This window comes from Nanorana parkeri, unplaced genomic scaffold, assembly GCF_000935625.1.
Source record: "Nanorana parkeri isolate BGI_ZX_2015 unplaced genomic scaffold, ASM93562v1 scaffold393, whole genome shotgun sequence".
Classification (NCBI taxonomy): Eukaryota; Metazoa; Chordata; class Amphibia; order Anura; family Dicroglossidae; genus Nanorana; species Nanorana parkeri.
In genome coordinates this window covers 1,094,725-1,114,724 of record NW_017306661.1, presented here as the reverse complement: position 1 = coordinate 1,114,724, position 20,000 = coordinate 1,094,725, and the positions used below count along the sequence as shown (strand labels likewise).

The window sequence follows — 20,000 nt, the reverse complement described above, 5'->3', positions numbered from 1 at the left end:
ATCTAACTCTACCTTTACCGAGCAAGACGAAGGCTTAAACTTTTTTTTTTAAACTGATTTTTGTGTATGGCCAACAATGAAAAATAGATGTCACGAGGCCAAATAATAGACAAAAGAACAAATATCTTCCAGTAGGCTGGAAAATATATACATAATTGATGCTAAAAAATATCAGATCTTCCATTGTTCTGATGAAACAGAAGCTTGTATCAAACTGGTATTTGTCTTTGTAGTGTACATTGTAAGCAGCGCATGTATGCCTTATTGGTTTTCTGTCCACAGCAGAATTACCCATCAAGCCTTGTACATTATGCATCTTCAGAAGAGGAAAAAAAACTAAAAAAGAAATCAATAATGTGGTAATATTATCAAGTCTGGGATGAAGTCAGCATTCATCCAGGCAGGCTTGTATTGAGATACATGTTTTACATCTGCACAATCCCATCTCATTGCTATTATTTTTTCTCCTCAGCTTCTGACACTTACAGCTGATTCTCTTCATTCCATTTTCTTTTTCTTTTTTCATTCAAAATGTATGTTAAGGCCAATTGCTGTTTTACTTAGGAACCACCGTGACCCTTGTAAACCAAGCTCAGACGGCTGGCTTAACAATGATGAATCACTTGGCAGTTTAATTTACATGCCGCTGAACTCCACATTTGGGTCCATTAGAACAAAATCAAATATTTATGTTGTTTATTGAAACTGCTAGATTTCATCTCATTCAGTGGCCGTTTTAGATGGAGCCTGAACAATACTGTTTCACCTGAATTAAAAGAGCCAAGTAATGGTGGTCGACCAGGCTAGAGTGGCCTGTCATCGTATTCTAGAGCTTACGAAGAAATGCGCATTCTAAGTTTTACATTTTGTTGGCAGGAATTTATTAACAGTGTGCGTTTTACGGTTTGCATTTTTATGGTCTGGGGTGAACTTTTGTACTCCAAGTCCCATGTATTTATCACATCAAATTATTTGCATTGTATTTGGATGAATGGAAATTTGGTGCATAATGGCACTAGAATCGAAAAAAATAAAGTAAGAGATTTTTTTTTTGGTACACACTGCACCTTGCACACTCTAATGAAACAATCTGGGGGAAAAAGATTGCTTTAGACTTTCTCTTTAGATTGTGATAAATGTGATTTATATTCACAAATCTTGTCTGTTTTCTTTGGCTCAAACTCCTTAGTATTGATCTGTCTTACTTGACATTGTGATATATGCTTGCCTGCTGGGGTGCATAACAGAAAAAACGATATATGCAAGAGAAAAAAAAATTATTGAGATAATCAGCCACTTATGCAGTTATTTTACTCACGTATAGAACACAAACTTATTCCTTAGAGTCTTAAAAAGAACACTGAATCATTCTCATCAGTATAAGAAATTACTTTAAAAGGAGCTTACAATCTAATGTCCATGAATTAGTCCTACAAATGTGGACACTCAACAGGCTGAAGTAGATGGAATCCAATGAACCTACTAGTATGCCTTTGAATTGTGGGAAGAACCACAGCACCCCATACAATAATGGTAAGAAAATACAAACTCTGTGCATTGATCTTTTTCAGAACTGCAAGTGCTAACCAGTTGGTCACTAAACTGTTTGTTATTTTACTCTTAAAATTCAAGATGGAATTTCATCTGTGGAAGGTTGTGTTCTATTTATTTAAAAAAAAAAATCTTAACTTTGGTTTGCTATGTTCTGGTTTCCCACTTTTAACTCATCTAGCACATAGCTTTCCAAGAATCAGCCTCCAACAAACTATAAATGGCGCATTGTCTTTTGGGGTGTAGGTCTTTCTGCTGAACAGCCAAAAAGATGTATATACTAAATAAGCACAGGCGGGAAATATGGCAGTTGATGACACGAAAATTATTGGTGCATACAATGGGATTTATAAAATAAAAAAATAGCGTAATAAAAATAGCGTCTAAAATAAGGGATTTTTTTAAATTAATTGTCCAACTGATCACTGCTAAAGCAACAATTATGGGGTGGCAAATAGCTGGATATGTATACCAGGACATTTATGTGTTGGCTGTTCATTACCAGTCATATAAATTCTATACAAAAACATCAGAGGATGGTAAATACAAAAACCCAGTTTACTGGATATTTGCCAGCAAAAAATATGCATTGTTCTACCAACTATTTTAATGACTATTCCTCTTGTTTTTCAAAAACTACAGATTGACGGAAGCAATCCTATTGCCAGTTACAGAATAGAATTCTCCCATCAACAGCCGTAATGTCATATAAGAGCAGCTAGGAAAGGATTCTAGAACACAGAGAGATGCATGGAATAAATAAATGTGTGAAGCCACATAAGAAGCTAAAAATAAGTAATTATTTCAAATAATGTGTCTGAACAAATGAAAGTAAATATTGATTATTTACAGTCCGTTATAAAAAAAACAGAGAACAATATCTATAAGAACCACTTATCTTTAATGATATACATCTTATCAAGCCTATGTTATGTTCATGATGGGTCTAAACAAGCCAGGCAGCATTTTCTTTTTTTTTTCTTTTAATCTAGTGCATTTAAATGAAAAGTCCCTGTAGATATTAATATGTGGACTTAATTTGCTAGCTTGCTAAGTCGGGGACTTATAACAAAACCTTTGTAAACAAAAGATTAAACTGAATCGAGCTTTAGAAAATGAAAGGAAAACAAGAGTCACATAATCACAGATCAGAGTGGGGCTGGTTAGATGGAAATCACTACAGGCTACTGGAGTGGAAAATGTTTAATTGAACTATTTCATTATGCAGGAAGTTTATGTTCTCCTAGCAGAATCGAAATACTTGTATGATGCTTCCTTCCCTTGAAGGAGTGCAATCTTTGATTTATTCTGCCGCTACTTACAGAAACTCTGAGATTTGTTACTGGAATAATCTGAAATTGAAGAGGAGATGCCAATATCTCCATTTCAATGCAGACACAATGTTATGCCCCAATCTGGACAATGTAGAAGACATTAGAAATCACACTGGAGGCTGACAGCGATGCCAAGGCTCTTCCTCACAAGTAGATGGTAAAAGTAAATCTGTCACATCCAAAGACAAATCACAGGGGTGTGGGACAGATTGATACTGTGTAGAAATCACTTTTACTTTTTAAATTCTTGTGGCCATTGCAATGCAAACTCAGCAGTTTCTCTATAGGAGAAGATCAAAACTGCACTACAATGGGGAAAACGAGAAATACGAAAGTATTGGTTATATATTTTTTAACAGTGAGCAATAGCAATCTTGCTACTACTACTACTAGGGGTACTAGAGCCCTTCATAACTAGCAGAACAGATAATAGATGGAATATTAGGAAAAAAGATATTCTGAAACAAGTCTGTGTAAACTAGTAAAAAGTAAAGAAAAGCGTTTCATTGGACAGTGATCACATTGGGACATAAAACTGCCCAAATAATAACTCTACTGATTTTAAATTAGTGAGAATCACTGCAATGGACCTAGGGGCAGCACCTCTTCAAACTGGGCTACATTATTGATAATATGAAAATACTAAAGTTCTGAAATCTGTTACTACAGATTGTTTAATTCATTCATAGGAAACATTGCCTTGTTACACAGTTTTCATGACTCAATTAATTTTATAGTTTTATAGTAAGGCAACTGGTGGTTTAGATCCCGATTTCTGGTTTAAAAAAATCTCCATAGAATAGATCTGTTATGTGGCAGGAAGTCAAAGCCCTTCTTGTCCCCTGGTGTGGGACAAGAACAACTGAATAAAAACTTTGTTTAATAAATTGGAAACAGGAATACATCATCTTCGTTATAAGAGGAGTCAGACTCACTGGCAATATGGTCATTTATCCAATTAGTGAACCACTGCACTTCCAAACAATCTCCTTTGGTTGACACTACATTGGTAATTTGTGCATAATGAGTGACCATTATTGATGAACTGAAAACAGTAAATTACAACCCTTAGGTAACTATAGGTAACTAACCTTTGGTAACCTTTCAGGATCTCCCGGATGCCTTGGAATAACTTTTTGTAATCTCTGAAATCCGTAGTCTATGGTTGGTTCATTCAGGGCTGGAAAACAAAGGTTTACAGCAGGCTTAGAACGATATGAAATATACACAGAAAACAGATGTAAATACATGGTATTCAGCTACAGTCTGTGACATAGTCTACACCAATTACACCAATGCCAACAATAGATTAACTCATACAATGCTAACCTAATAGATTGTAACGCTTTCGAAACCCGATTCTACCATTTATTTCTACTGAGTTAGCCAACAAATGGTATCACTTTAACTCACTGTCTACCTTTATGGATGGCGAACATGGTACAATACTCTGCTTTTATGATAGATAGATAGATAGATAGATAGATAGATAGATAGATAGATAGATAGATAGATAGATAGATAGATAGATAGATAAATCAGTATTACCTCTTTATGGTCATTCAAAAATCAGTTGATAACCACCTTTCATGGTGACCACAATGAACCAACTACCTGTTACCTTTACTCACTCTCGTGTTGTATGATAGATAGATAGATAGATAGATAGATAGATAGATAGATAGATAGATAGATAGATAGATAGATAGATAGATAGATAAATCAGTATTACCTCTTTATGGTCATTCAAAAATCAGTTGATAACCACCTTTCATGGTGACCACAATGAACCAACTACCTGTTACCTTTACTCACTCTCTGCTTTTGCACCTTACACCTGTTAGAGCATCCACATCTCTACAGATTACATATATAGGTGCCAATTTGAAGAATTTTAATTTTGACTTAAATGGTTCTTTCTTTTTTTTTTTTTTGGTTATCAGGGAAGACATTCTAAAACAGCGGCCTGCTAGTCTTTAGTGCATCACTGGATAATAAAAAAACAACAAAGTAAAACTAAAGAGCATGTCTGCGGGCCATAGTTCGTATTGCATGGGTGTGCGGACTATATCAACCCATGCTTTTCATACTAGTGGAATGGATTTATAGGTTACTTGCAATTATGACATATGCCTGACTATTGCCTTTTCTGGATTTATTCCAGTGGTTCTTTTTTTTCTTGTCTAGCAGATTGCCTGAGTACAAACCTAGCAGGAGGTGCACTTAATCTTGCAAAGCTTTAATAATCTGTGAATGGCTGACTACAAACTGATGTAGGGCATATCATTCTACTGCTGCAATCCACTAGCCTTGTGAAATTGCAGGCCACAAATAGTAATTAATCTTTTTTTTTTCTCCTACCCCCTCAAATTGTAATTTTGACTATGAACTGCGCTTGGTCGTAAATCAGCGACACATACTGCTGTGTACAGTGCATGAATCATGATCAGGAGTGTTCGACTGCACACGTTGTGTTTAACAAGCTATAGACGAAGTCACAGGGCTTTATTACCACCCTGCCAGACTTAACACAGAAACCAAGCCTGAAGGCCCAGGCGTTTGAGTTGAGATGAAAACACTGCTCTTATTAGTGGATATTACTTTGGAATGTTGATATGATTTTTAACCAAGCAAGTCCACTATGGCAAGTGCATCATAAATCAAAGCTTAGTTTTTCCGTCCGGCTTGCAAAAAACGTTATTAGTTTACCCATTTGTTACATAAAAAGAAGGCCAAGAACTCTAAAGTTTAGAGGACCATTACACCAAAAGTGTATTTTACAAAAGTTTTGGTAACCAAATTTAAAAAGCTATATTGAAAAGGTTTTTAGTGATTACGGTACTGAAGATATCCAAGTCACAGCTTGAGTTTGTGACCCAAGATAATTTCTTTATGTCCAGCAATCTCACTGAAGGAAGCTGAATCCAGGCTCTTCTCTGACAGCAATGGCTGATGAGTTGAAACATGCCACAGGGTAATACTAGAAAGATGTGCAAAATCTACTATGACTTTTGATATCCATGTATTTAAAGTGACGCTCTCACAAGGGAAGTACGGAGGCCGCCATTCCTGACCTCCTGAAGAAAATGCTAGTTGCTTGTCTATGTCTGACCTGAAATAAGCACAAGTGTCAGAATTCCTTCTCTATATCCTTGTTCCAGGTCATCAACTCCAAAAGCATTAAAGCCAAAGCTTAAGTTTGGCATCCATGGAACTGGCATTCTCAAAATGAGAGTTCAGCAATGGCAGCCTCTTTGGCTCTAACAAGATAAAGTCCTTTTAGGAAATCTAGGTTTTTGGCAGAGCTGGCATTAGACAGGGAAGAGAGGGGTGGAGATGGTGAAGGGGGACACTATAACTTTAATGAGTTAACATCATTAAAATTAGATAAATAATTGGACATGCAATATTAAGGATAAGTAAGGGTGGGGGCACATTATTCATTTTTGGGAGGCATTACCTCCTAATGTTCTCCTATGACGCTGGCTCTGTTTTCATTTTTAACCCACCTCTTTTAATATCGATTAGTCCAGCTGGCATTACGGCGTTTCTTAGTCCAAAATAATTAGATACCATTTCTAACAAGTGGTTGAGTTATTTGTCTAAACACGGAGCACTTATCTCGTAGACAGTCGCCCGTGTATACACTCGATAACATGACAGAAAGTTGAAGACTGCAATTTGATTTGACATTCCATCATGCATTCCGGAGACAAAGGTCCACATAGGAATGTGAAGTAAGACATTTTCTTGTTAATAAAGAATTGATCCAATGTATTGATTTTACATGACACGGCTTTTGCTGAGATTTTGGCCTTCTCTCTCTTTCTTTCTGCTGTACATAGTAAAGGCTTCTCAATGAACGCCTTTGCATCTGTGACACGGCAGAAGTCTTAACTCTCTCGGATGCATATTCTGTATATATATATAGGACCCACTTCATAATCAGGCTATTAATCATCAGAAGCTGTCAAAGCTGACTAAGGGGACAATTTGTCATGCTATAGGCCTACACAAGTGTGCAAATCCGTGGTCTCATGCAATATGTTGGGCTTGCACTGGGTAAAAGGACAACATCTTAATCGAGGAAGAACAATATAAAAAAGGAGCCTTTAGGTCACCAAACACAGACAGTAGTAGATGTGTGTCTGTGGTTGGCTGCTTTGTAGAACAATTGTACAGGTAAACTTCATGGAAATCCGAAAACCAGTGGGATGGAAATGTGTTTTTAATTTCCCTCACTGCAGTGGACAAACCTTGGTCAGTCTGGTGGTGCCTTCAGTATAAACGAATTGATGTGAATTTGATGAATGAAATATTGGATCCATTGAAAGAAGCCTTACCATCCCTTTGCCTTTTTGGAAGCGCAAGCGCAGAGGCCATCATACTCATCTTGATTATTGGGCAGGAAAAGGTATGCAGCCAGTGAAGTGTCCAGTCACCTGCCATGCACATGGGTTAAGGATTTTCTAGGTAGTGAAGGGAAGATAAGGATGTCGATTGCCCTAGAGTTCAAAATCAAGTCAGCAATGACGGGTGTAATTTTTCTGTCCTGACAGGTTCCCTTTGGTACCATGCAGGATTTAAAACCCTGAGCATATTAAAAACCTGCAATTTACAGGTTATGATAATAGATGCCATCACTTTAGTGCCACTTTTCTGCTCTTACTGATGAGACATTTATATTAAAAAAAATGTCATGGTGATGAGGAAAAGTGTATTCAACAACAACCAATCAGATCACAGATTTCATTTTGTAACCCATAAGAGGATTCAGCTTGCTGTGGAGCACTTTTAGAGTCATCTGGGCCCCATAAATGTCTGCATGTGGGAGCAGAGTAAAGCAGAAATTCTCATCCTTCTGTAACATGCCCAGCTATCTTTTCTGCTTGCCTAATTACTGTGACTGTTTGACTTAATGAAGCCGGCAGGATGAAAAGTGGTCAAGAAAAAGATAGATGGCTTCATGCTATTGATTTCATGCAAATGTTAGTGACAGGTGATAGAAGCTCTAATGCAAGCTTTCAGAAGCTTTATGACTTGTAATAACTATATGCTTTCATCTCTGAACAGATATTTCCATACATTTGAGATGCACTTACAGGGTTTTCCTCTTCATAAATGTAATTGAGAGTGTCATAGGGACCCATTCTGGCCCTTAGATGTGTCAGTGTCAAACAATAACACTGGTTATTTTTTTACTGCTCCTGCAGGCTAATATGATTGATCATGATCTTATCCAGGCTTAGAAGACTGGTAAAAGTATATAACAATGTTATATGTTGAACTTTACTCCGTTCCCATCAGGTCACTCCCAAAACACAACAGGTTATTTCGCTTCCAACCAATACTGTCCCAAGTAGCCCCAACTAAACATCAATGATTATGCTTTCATTTTTACTTTCATACACCCACTGTGAGCTGTCACCTGCAGAAACTTTGCTCCGCCATTGGTCCTTGTCCAGGTGGAATGAGCAGCAGCATCTTTCAACCCACTTCCTGTGAGTAAGGGTGTCACCATGCTGACCTGAGCTCACAATACATGTGCAGAGAGCTACACTCCTGTCATAACATCAGCTGTCCTCTCCAATACTGAAGGCCACCCGGGGCCACCATTGGGAGAAGATGAATAAGAACCAAGGATGTTATGTGACTGGCCAAAAAATCCCAAAAAAGTAATTAAAAAAAAAAAGAGTTTCAGGGGACGGTGTAAAAAAGATCTAGAGTTCTGATTTAAGTTGTGTTTGCCAGGACAAGTTTGAAACATATAGTCCCCATGAACAACGTTCCTTCCACTAGCTTTATTTTAAAACTTTTCATTAAACAGCCATATTGAGTTTGCACTTTTTGTTTCTGTGGGCACAGGGAGGGTGAAATAGTATTGACAGTGGACTGGTGACTAAAGCTCATACATATCTATATCTAGATGTCTCTCTGGTTGACTGCATTGGGCTGTAAAGTTCCTTGTGGGTAGGTACTAGTGGCCCAGTGTTCTCTAGAAATTGCTACTGAATACACCCGCTGTTTATAAAAAAGTAAAAAATATAACTGCAAAACAATTTCTGCATTAAAAATTGAGCTTCTAATTAATGGACTGCAACTAAGAGTTCACTAAATTAAATAAACAAACAAACAATGATGTTCCACCCTGCTGCTAGACAAAATAAGGAGGAGAAGAAATTTCCTTGGCAAAAGCTCAAAGTGAAGTAGGAAGCACAAGACCTTTTCCACACATCTAATAAATCCTTAGCGTGTCGAGTTTACAAGCCAAGAGTCCAGCAGAGCCAGGGCAAGGCACTGGCACGTCCTAGTCACACAGTACTGAGCTAGGCCAATCAATACCACTTTCCTGTTTTAGAACTGGGTAATTATGAGGTGGAGAGATTGCCTGACCTTTCACCTGCACTGCATTACTTTGCTGATATTAAGATAAATTGCCTGATTTTGGGTAAACATATGCTGCAATTCAAACTGTCAGCACTGGTTTGCTCAGGGATAATTTGTATTGATCTCCCAGCTTCTTCCCAATTTTGCTTACTGACCTCGTGGATAATTAGAGAAAGGAGCCTTGGGTAACTTAAGAGTCATGGCTGCAGAAGAAGTACATGAAAGAATAGAGCAGAATGTGTTTATCATAAAGTATGCGTGCCCCTATTTCTCTATCTCAGAGTGTCACATGACCTTGTAGGAAGCGCTGAAGGTAGTCATCAAATGTCAGGATCTCGTGTCATTCTACACAGTGCAAATATTACTCCAGCGTCATGTACAAAACCCATTTAGCAACGACACTTCGAAATACCATTTTGTAAAGGTTGTTAATGGATTTTTTTTTTTAAGGCAAATGAACCCCAGATTAAAAAAAAGCATGTGTAGCAATACTAAGCCCCCATTTTTTCTATAACTATGGTCTAATATTTGACAGTAGCATGACCTCTGTTTATTGAGATGGCTTACATGTGGGTTCAGTTTGTGAAAAGATGCACTTTAAAGAGTCTGACCTCCTAAAGTCGAGTTGTGGTTAAATCTGCAACCGGCTCACTCTCATTCCTTACACTCAGGGCCCATTTACACCACATCATGTCCAGACCAGACCAGATTGTTTCCGGATCCAAACTGCATCCTAATGTATCCCTATGCTATTTCATGCCTCTGTTCACACCAGCGCATTCCTTTCCAGACCAGACCATAAAAATTCTGCTTGTCTCATTTTGTCTGGTCTGGAATGCACTGGAACTGCGGGCAAGTTCACACCATTTTCCAGACCAGATCTGTTCCGGAAAATGGTATGATCCTGCCCTCAGGGAGCATGGTCATCCTAAACAACACAGGTATACCATGCCTGTTGCAAGGGATTAATGGGCAGGTCATCATTTAAACAAAAGGTCCAAAAAAAAGTAAGGACAGAGTCTATAAAAGGTCATCACTTTCTTACCTGAAAACCAGTCTGCCTGACTGTCCCTGGCTTTAGTACTAAGGTACTGACCTGTAACAAGTATGCAGCTAGTGAAGTCAACACACCCGATCTGCATACTTCCATCAGGTCATTCCTGGAACCAAATAACTAGCATGGCAGCCAGGCAGCTGGTATTTTCAAAAGTGGCTCAACCTACTAACTATTCCAGACAGATTTAATGCACATTAGACAATGACAACCTACATCTCATTGTTAACAGTATTGGACATTCATCAACATCTAAGGCAGGGGCGTAACTACAGATCATCAAGTTTTTGCTGTGAGGCCCCATGGAGTCCCCCTGATGACCTCTCTTTGAGCTGTGACTAATGACACCAAGATCCCAAAGACTCCTCTTGTGCATCTGATCTCAACTTTCCTAAACTGTAGACTGTACAGAGGATTAGGGTTGTCATCAACTGCAACCACTCCAACCCTTTATGATATAGTACTGCATTATCTTCACAAGTTCTATGTTTCATTTGTCTTAACAACCTAATGGGGCCCCTTTCCACCCCCAGGCCCCATAGCAGCCACCTGGGCTGCTATGGCTATAGTTACGCCACTGTTGTATGGGTTCTTTCACTGCTACGCGAATAATGCCTTTGCCTTGTACTCAAGTGCCTGTGTATCTCTCCCAAACGTAATTCTTCCTTTAATCCCTAGCCTTTAAGTCTTGCTTTTTACACACATGCTTTGAAGAGCTGCTATCATTGTCAAGCTTATTCAATAAGGCAGCGCAAAAGAGCAACGATGATGTCCAAAGTGCAGTAACCACCAGCAACCAATCAGATCAAATTGCAGTGGAAGAGGAATCCTGATTGGGCTGCTTTACTGCACTCTGTACATCGCTCTTTGCCACGTTGAATAAGCCTGTGCGGTTCGGTAAAAGCACACTAATTAGAGTAAAAAGAATAATATTCGGCATATAGAGCTCTGAATAGAGGGACAATGGTATCATTCCCGGCATGACAGATTTCCAGCCTCTTGTATCTGAAGCCATAAAGCAGGCTTCCCTTGTGAAATATCTCTGTATTAACTATGCAATAAGATATTAACATTCCTCATTTAATGGGAGGCCTTTTATCTGTTTGAAATACATTATTCGTCCTTTTAGAGATAAACTGTATTAATATCCATTTGAGCAGGCTAGTGCGGCTTAATGCATAGTCATTTTGGTTGGAGAGCTGCTATTTTAGAATAGGAAAATTACATAGCAATAAAAACCTGAATGAACAGGGGGAGTTGAAACGGCTAGAATCACATTCCATGCCAAATGAGGCAAGCAATCAGGCAGACCCTGGAAGAAGCAGATACCCTGTTATCAGAGGCAGGCCAACATCCACAGTGGGTCGTACAAATAGGGTCTGACATGACCAAATATACTCCATGATTCTTCCGCCATGAAGCAGCCCGACACTCAAAAACGATACATATTTAAATACTTCTGAGTGCTCTGGAGTTAATCTGCCGGCTCTCTGCGCATTCAAAGTCATAACAGGAGAAACAAGCTAAATATTTAAGTCACTTGCATGTACTTGGGGGATTAATCACGGCACAATCGATGAAATTTTAACGGCGTGTGATGTCAGTTCACGTTGAGAGAGCCGAAGACAACATGGCAGGTGACTTCAGTGTTGGGCTATCGGCTTGCAGATTTAAGAAAAACATACACATTAGCCATACGTGTTATTAATGCGGCCCTTCATATTGCATATAATAAATGGTAGATTTCTTTTGGGTAAATAGTTTGCTAACATTGCATATTTCAAGGTCAACTGTGAACAAAATTGCAGTAAATCGGTTACCTCTCTATACGATGCAGTTTATGGTCGCTTGGATGTATTGGAATTATATCAATGCATATTTACTATTAAAATGTGGAGTATGGATCTGCTAATATGGGTCGGCCTTACTGTATTAAAGTAAAGCTTAAGCACATCTACTTGGCCATCTCTTGGGCCCAACATCATCTACTCATTAGTTACACCTTCTATATACATACACAAATGTCTCACACAACAGTAGATGGTGTGAAATTTTAATTGATGAAACACATCATATTGTTGTTTTCACCTCGCAAGTAAAAAGACATTCTTAAATCTAGGTCAAACCTAAGCCCCCCAAGAGGCCATAGGTCATGTAGCAGTTGTGTACGCTGCTGGCCCTTTTGCTACACAAAGCATTTTACAATCTAGAGCTACAAACTGCATGGATACAACCTAGCGCAACATACTGCATTGATACAACCTATAGCCATACAATGCATTAATACCACCTAGAGCCACACACTGCATTGATACAACCTAGAGCTACACACTACATAAATACAACCTAGAGCCACACGCTGCATTGATACAACCTAGAGCTACACAATGCATTAATACAACCTGGAGCTACACACTACATGAATATAACCTAGAGCAACACACTACATGGATACAACCTAAAGCAATACACTACATGGATACTACCTAGAGCAATACACTATGGATACAACTTAGAGCAATACACTACATGGATACAACCTAGAGCTACACACTACATGGATACAACCTAGAGCTACAGGCTACATGGATACAACCTAGAGCTACACGCTACATGGATACAACCTAGAGCCCCATGTTGCATTGACACAACCTAGAGCCACATACAGAATGGATACAATCTAACGCTACACACTACATGAATACAACCTAGAGCTACACACTACATGTTGAATGGATAAAATAAGGGTAAACATTATGGAGAACATTGCCAAGAATTGTGAAAGCATATATACTGTATGTTGGCTGTAGCCATTGCATAATCAGGTATGGCGATCTCACTAGGAGGGTCCCTGACAGATGTGAAAATACAGCAAGCATTATCTTTCCATGAAGCACACTGAGCTGATACAGTATATCAGATGCGGGCAGAGTTGGCCGTTAAATTATGGCTCCTTTTACAGCAGCAAAAGGTTTACCAAGCCTCCTGTTAAGTGTCTAAATTTGAGCACTTTGCAAGTGTTTAAAGGTTGTACCTACAATATTTTTTTTTTTTAGTTTTGTGAACAATACAAACATACTTGCACAATATGGCACACTTACCTTACAAGTGTCCCCTTCTCCTGTGCCGTTGTTCCCTCATTCTGTCCCCAGCTGCCACCTTCTCTGCTTCTGATACTTCCTGGCTCTGTGGGAATTCTCATCAGCTATTGGGTGGCACTGATGATGTAACTCCTGTGCATGCACACAAGGGTTTCAACCTCCCTGGTCCATTCACGGCACCTTAGCGATGTCATGAATGAGCTGAGTGTGTATGCTGCATGGCCAATGTGCCATACAGTAGACATGTGAGATTTGTTTAGTTCCGGATCAAAATTCGGATGCATTTTCAGAAATTCGGACACATCCGAATTTCGGAATCCCAATGCATCTGAATGTGTCCGAATCCGAATTTTCATTTCCAAATTTTGGATCCCGTCCGAATTTCGTTCAAAAACAAAACTGAATCGGACATGTGACTTTTCTGGCCAATCGGATGTGTTTTTCGGTTTATTGCATCCAAATGGGTCTGAACACAAATTTTTGTAACGGCAACATGGGAGCCATATACAGTATATACATATAATCCTAAAGGTGAGGCTACCAGATGGCCCAAATGGCATTCAGGATCCGAATTTCCAAATTGCATTCGGGAGCTTCCAAATGTCATTCGGGTCTAGGAGATTCAGCTTTAGTATTAATACCTGTATATGGTTTTCTGTGGCATTCGCAATAAATATTCATAAACTCATCCGAAGCTAATGACAATTCGGATTTTGTCCGAATCTGAAGCCGGAACCAAATTGAATTTTGAATCCGAATCCAGAATTCCGAAATAACCGAACCAAATTTTTACGCAGCTTACATGTCTACCATACAGTGTACACAAAGACTCAATTTAAAATGTCCCAACCTCCCAGCAATTTTTTTATGTTTTTTAAATTTCCCTTTAAAGTCTTTATTTGGAAATAAAAAACTTTGATCAAATATTACTAATGTGTGTAAATTTGCATAGAACTTTACTGTTACAAAATATGTCAGACAGACAGTTCGGTTCTGTAACAATGTTCATTAAAACTCAGAAGAAGAGTTCATTCCCGGCCTCGCTTTATGAGTGCATGGCTGGAACTGGAAGGGGAAGATCCTGTATGGCAGGAAGTCAGCTTCTTTTAGCAATGAAATGCTATTGTTTTAGCAAGTGTGCAGCCAGGGAAAGAGAAAGGGAGTGAGATGTAAGGAATCTGGAACTGACACACATTTTCCTCCTACCAGAAAAAAAAACGGCTATAATAATAATAACAGGAAGGCATTAATTTGCTTAATTCCAGCTGCTGTTTGCAGCCATTAAACCGGTTCCAGTTTCATTTCAATAATGATCATCTTCCTGTAACTTCCCAATCATGCATTTGTCATAATGCAGTCATTTTCTAGTTACAAACAGATCCTCATAATGAGGTAGTTTTTCACATTAGCAGTGTAACTACATAACAAGAACATCTGCAGATCCCTTTTAGAGGACAAGAGAGAGCGTCCATTAAAAAAAAAAATCCTAAGGGTTGTTAAATAAGATGCAATGGTCTTTTTTTTTTTCCTTTTCCATTTTTCTACCCTTCATGTTATATTGAGCTTCGCAGGCAGCCACTGGACTGGATGAGCACAGGTTGTAATGTGTAAAAATTAAATAAGGTAAAATTAAATTGCTCAATTCGGAGACATTCCTCTAGAGGGTGTTAGTGATTTCAGTGACAAAGTGCTATTTGCTGACAAGTCGTTTACACATTAAGCGGCAAAATCCGAGGGGGGACAGATGTCAATAGCAATTATATCACCTAGTGGTTATTAAATGTCCTACTGATAAGTAAGTAGGTGAACTTGACCAGGTGTTAAAGACTGCTGTGTTCAAATTATTGTCTGCTATAGAATGTCTCTCTTTAGCCCCCTGGATGCTCTTCGGTGCCTCGAAGTCAGAATTTGCTCTTACAAAAAGGAGAAAAAGATGCTTTAACAAGGCAAGACAAACTCAAATGAGATGTCACCAAAAGGAAGTCTTTAAATCGGGACTCCTAACAGCTAAACAAGGTCACTTACGTTTTACTGAGAGCTGCAATTAGCCAATTACAAAATACTGGACGATTACGCATATTTATTTTCTATCTCCAGATAAAGGTTTTAAAAGCAATGAAGCAATAGTGATTCAACATATTTTTGTTGAGTCTTTTTCAGTGCCTGGATTAATTATAGAGTGTAAAAAGAAGATCCCTTCTAATCAGACATCTGATCTAAAAACCTCTGCCAGACAGCACAGACCGGTAAACCACTCTACTACCATTTCCTGGGTCAGATTTACAGCTTCCTCAATCACCTCCCTGCTCACCAGACAGAGGTAATGATGCAAATTTATTCTCCAATAAATCAGGCTAAAAGGATAGAGGTGACACAGGAAGCTGCAAAGCTTTACCAGGAAATAGGTTGTGTCAGCTGCCTGGCTGTGCAGTGTGTGTGAATTATAAGACTGGCTGAACACAATTAGAAATCCTATGGTAAGAACACAATTAGAAATCCTATGGTAAGACCATTCACATATGTTATTACAACTGTACTTTTAGCTGTTTGCCTTGTAAAAGGGATTCTTTATTAGCCAACTTAAATGTTTAGGAGACATGATTTTGATGTGCAAAATGTTTAGTGGTAATGGCAACATCTGCAATAAACGTTTTACTGTAAACTCTGTAACAAGGACTAGAAAAGATTTAACCACAAGGGGCTGTGGGGGTATAACTCGAATGGGGGATCACCTTCCCTGGGAAAAACAGTCCAGGCAGCAAAGTTCTTTTTCTCTCTGAACACATCCAACATGTAGCTCTCTCAGAAGGAAGTCTGAGTCCCAGGCCAGAGCAAAACCATGTCTCAGCCTTCCCCTTTTATCTCACCTGGACAAGCATTCATCAAGCAATCAACTATCCAGGTGAGACCCAAAGCCCGAGCTGGACTATCCGGACCCAAAGTCAAAGCGAAACCCTGGTCAGGGTTCCGCTATTCATGCACATAGGATAGAAAGCGAGGGGAAACATACCGCCCCTCAATGATGTCCCCTCTCCTTATGTCACAGGGCGTATGGGCTTTTTTTCAGGTAGAGCGGTTAAAATCTGGATCTCGCTGCCACAAGCAGTGGTATCCGCTGAGAGCATTGAATCATTCAAATAGCATTTAGATACCTTCATCAGAGACCATAACATACAGGGGTACTCTTAAAAACGAGACCACACAGGGACTCATATACACACACACACAGACACACAAAGGTTGAACTTGATGGACCTCTGTCTTTATTCAACCTCAAATACTATGTAGCTATGTAACTCTGCTCTATAGCATTATGACCTTGGTGCATATGTGACAGATTTAATAAACAGGCTGGAGATTTCATTCCTATGTTTGCCAATGGTAACATGGAAGGAGTAACGAGATCACATGTAGCCCATGCATGCCTCTATCAAAACAAGCACACTGCCAATTCTGCCCATCAGCCGCAACTTGCGGCAGGTTCTGTGTGAAGCAGAGGAACCCATTGGCTGTCTCATCTCCAACAGCCAATCATTGCCTCTGCCGTACACAGAAGCTGTCCTCAGCCGCGGTTGGAGATAGAGGTAGCAGTGGGGCAACAGCTGGTTAAACTCTAGCTGACCCGCGGCATTTTCTTAAGGATAGCAGCAAAAGGAACCAGCACACCTAAATTCAATATTTTTAACTTTTAAAGCACCGTGCAGCCGAAGATGAAACTGGCCGAGTGACCCCGATAAGAAAATCCTACATCATTTCTTATCGAGAACAAAGAAGGATACACAATGTCACAAAATGCCTTTTTGTTGCTTCCCCGCATTGAAAAAAATAAAACAGAAGCCTGAAAATAATGCTAAGTCTTTCACTTTATCATCCACACTCTCCGGCCAGTGCATTTCATCTTTAAGAAATTCAGATGCTTGGGAAATTAAAATTTCAAAGATCTGCTGGGAAAAAATCAATGCGTTTAGATCAATGCTCATAGAAATTTCATGAACTTTGAACCAATGTGGGCATGATGATGAGAAGTGGTCGGATTCTCGTGTTGCTGATAGTTCCTCACGCAGATGAAATACAGCCTACGGGGCTATGAAGTGCTATGCATTTCACAAAGGCTATGCTTTAATATTTTGTCAGACAAAAAAAAAAGAATTAAATTAATTTTTAGTCTATTTCGGTAACAAGTGCATAGATAGAGGTTGGGAATAAAGACGTGCTATTCAGGTGGTGTGATGCGCCGGTTCTTTAGTGCACCTAATGCTTTGTGCATTAACACGGGCCAGAAATGAAATCTGTTCCCTTTGCAGCCGATCGCAGGTGCAAATTAATATTGTAAAATGAAGATCAATACATGGACAGGGCGAAATCAATAGTGGCTAAATTATTGCTGCATTTTCCTCCTCATTCAAGATGAGTTGTGTTTTCCTCTCAAAGTCAATACTTTGCAGCTTTTCTCATTAATTTCTCAATAAATTTGGCAATGAATTTCAATCACAGGACTCGGCAGGCTAAGCCAAGTGCGGAGGGCCACATAGGAAACACAAAGGCATGGAGGGGCAGAGGCATCAGTCATCGTGCAGGCAGCCTTGCTTGTTGAAGCAGGACTAATATCCTTGACTTGCTAAGTCTACAACCTACAGCCTATTACAACCTATTTAGTGTAGAAATGTAAAAGAGGATTTGATCCCATTGTGCTTCGCCTGACAGAGGACTCTTAAGAAAATTATGAATCGGTTGTGTTCCGTCTGTGTATTGTAAAAGACGCACACCTCAAATTTCCACCTGTTGGTTGCAGGCTGATTACAACAAGAATTTGTTTGGATTACAAAGATGAGGCCTCTGGGACTAATTTATTTCAAAAGTGACTGAGCTGCCCCTTGTGACTAATGGCATGGAAGCTTCAAAAAGGGAAATGTTCTCTTTTTATTTAATCATTTATGAAATACATGGAAAAAGTGATTGCCTTAATGAAAATAATATTATAATGTAATCCTGTTACTGTGTAAGATATAGAATATATATATGTGTGGTGTGTGTGTGTGTGTGTGTGTGTGTGTGTGTGTGTGTGTTAAAGGAATATAAAAGTTCCCACTAAAGTCCACTAGAAAATAACAGCGAGAGTTGTTTTTTGGGTTGCTAGAGGCTGAGGCACCTATATTGCCCCCACCTCCTTGACCACCTCGATTGATACAAGGCTGAAGGATAGGAAAGAGTGTTTACTCTGCCCATATACATACTGATGCTTGCAACCTAGGACAATCAGACTATATAGTAGAAGACTTGTTTAAAGCACATAACAGACACATGAACATATTCTCAACATGCTGGGAAATCTTTGTGACCAACATCCATAAAAAAAAAATCCTTTTCACTAGACATGCACTGCATCTGAATGCTGACCACATTTTTATGCTAATCACTCATCAGCCAATATGTCAATGATCTCAACAATGCCAACCAATCAGATCTACTTATTTTCTAACCTCATCCAGTATTTATGAATGATACCTATTCTGCCAACCTAGGGGCCAATAAATGAAAGCCAGGGGTAAGTAGTATGTGTTGTAATCAGAGGCCTGACCTTGGTCCCTAAGCAGTATGCGTAGTTTGTTTCTATGGCCAACAAGCACTATTTCTTTACCCCATATCAGTATATACAACTAGCCTCAGAGAATATGTTTGTTCTGAATAGATGGCCCTTATTAGAGGGCAGTCACTACCTTACAATCCCACTTACACAGTAAAATACCCAGACTACATAAACAGAACTATATAGAAGATAAAGCAACACAGGTATTATGACACCAGGCAGAACCCTCACATTAACAGCTCAATGTCAAAAGCACCAATAGCCTAATCAATAGCAGACAACCCCTGTCTGAAAAAAGAAAAAAAAGCTATAAAGATAAGCAGTGCGTGAGGACACCTCTATTAAACTGACTTAAGACATCATTAACCCATTTACACAAAACAGATAGCAATAGCCAGCTACTTGAGGCAGTACAGTCTGTGTCCCCACAGGCTTTGATCATTCTCTTTATTTCTGTACCTCTATAAGTCAGCACAAATGGCACACACACACAGTTCAAATTTGGCTTAACAGCTTATAAAGAAAAGCACCAAAGTGAAGCTTTAAAGCAAAACTAAAACCACCAACTGGCACAAAATAAATGTATATGTTTGTGACAGCAAGCAAAATGTATACACAAAGGGCAGAGAAGGATATGTCTCAGTTCCAAAAGTGCTTAATGGATTAGTACAAACAAGTATTATGACCAAACACAGGGTCCATGCAGAGCGTTAAAGAACAGCCTTGCATCTTAAAAGGCAAGTCAACAATCACAGCTCCTATATTCCTTCAATGAAAATGACAGCAACTTCCTTTAATATTAAAAGTGGAGTATGGAGTACTTAGGGGCAGGGCTAGATCAAAGTGTCTTGAGTATAATGGCGATACAAAGACTAAGGTTGTCCACAGGTGATCCAACCAGCCTCCAAAATATAACGCACAGAAATGTTCTGCATTCATTTGCATGGAAAGGGGGGGGGGGGGGATGGGGGAATTGGGAAAGCCTT

The 20,000-nt window shown here is 39.1% G+C and overlaps 1 protein-coding gene across 25 annotated transcripts in view; it reads right to left on the bottom strand.

Moving 5' to 3' along the window:
- EBF3 (early B-cell factor 3) overlaps nucleotides 1-20,000 on the bottom strand; it is a 156,719-nt gene that overhangs the window by 13,834 nt on the left and 122,885 nt on the right. For all 25 annotated transcript variants that reach the window (XM_018559426.1, XM_018559427.1, XM_018559419.1 and 22 more), the window contains one exon: nucleotides 3,977-4,065. In XM_018559426.1, coding sequence (XP_018414928.1) covers nucleotides 3,977-4,065 — 89 coding nt within the window. The remainder of the gene's footprint in view (nucleotides 1-3,976; nucleotides 4,066-20,000) is intronic.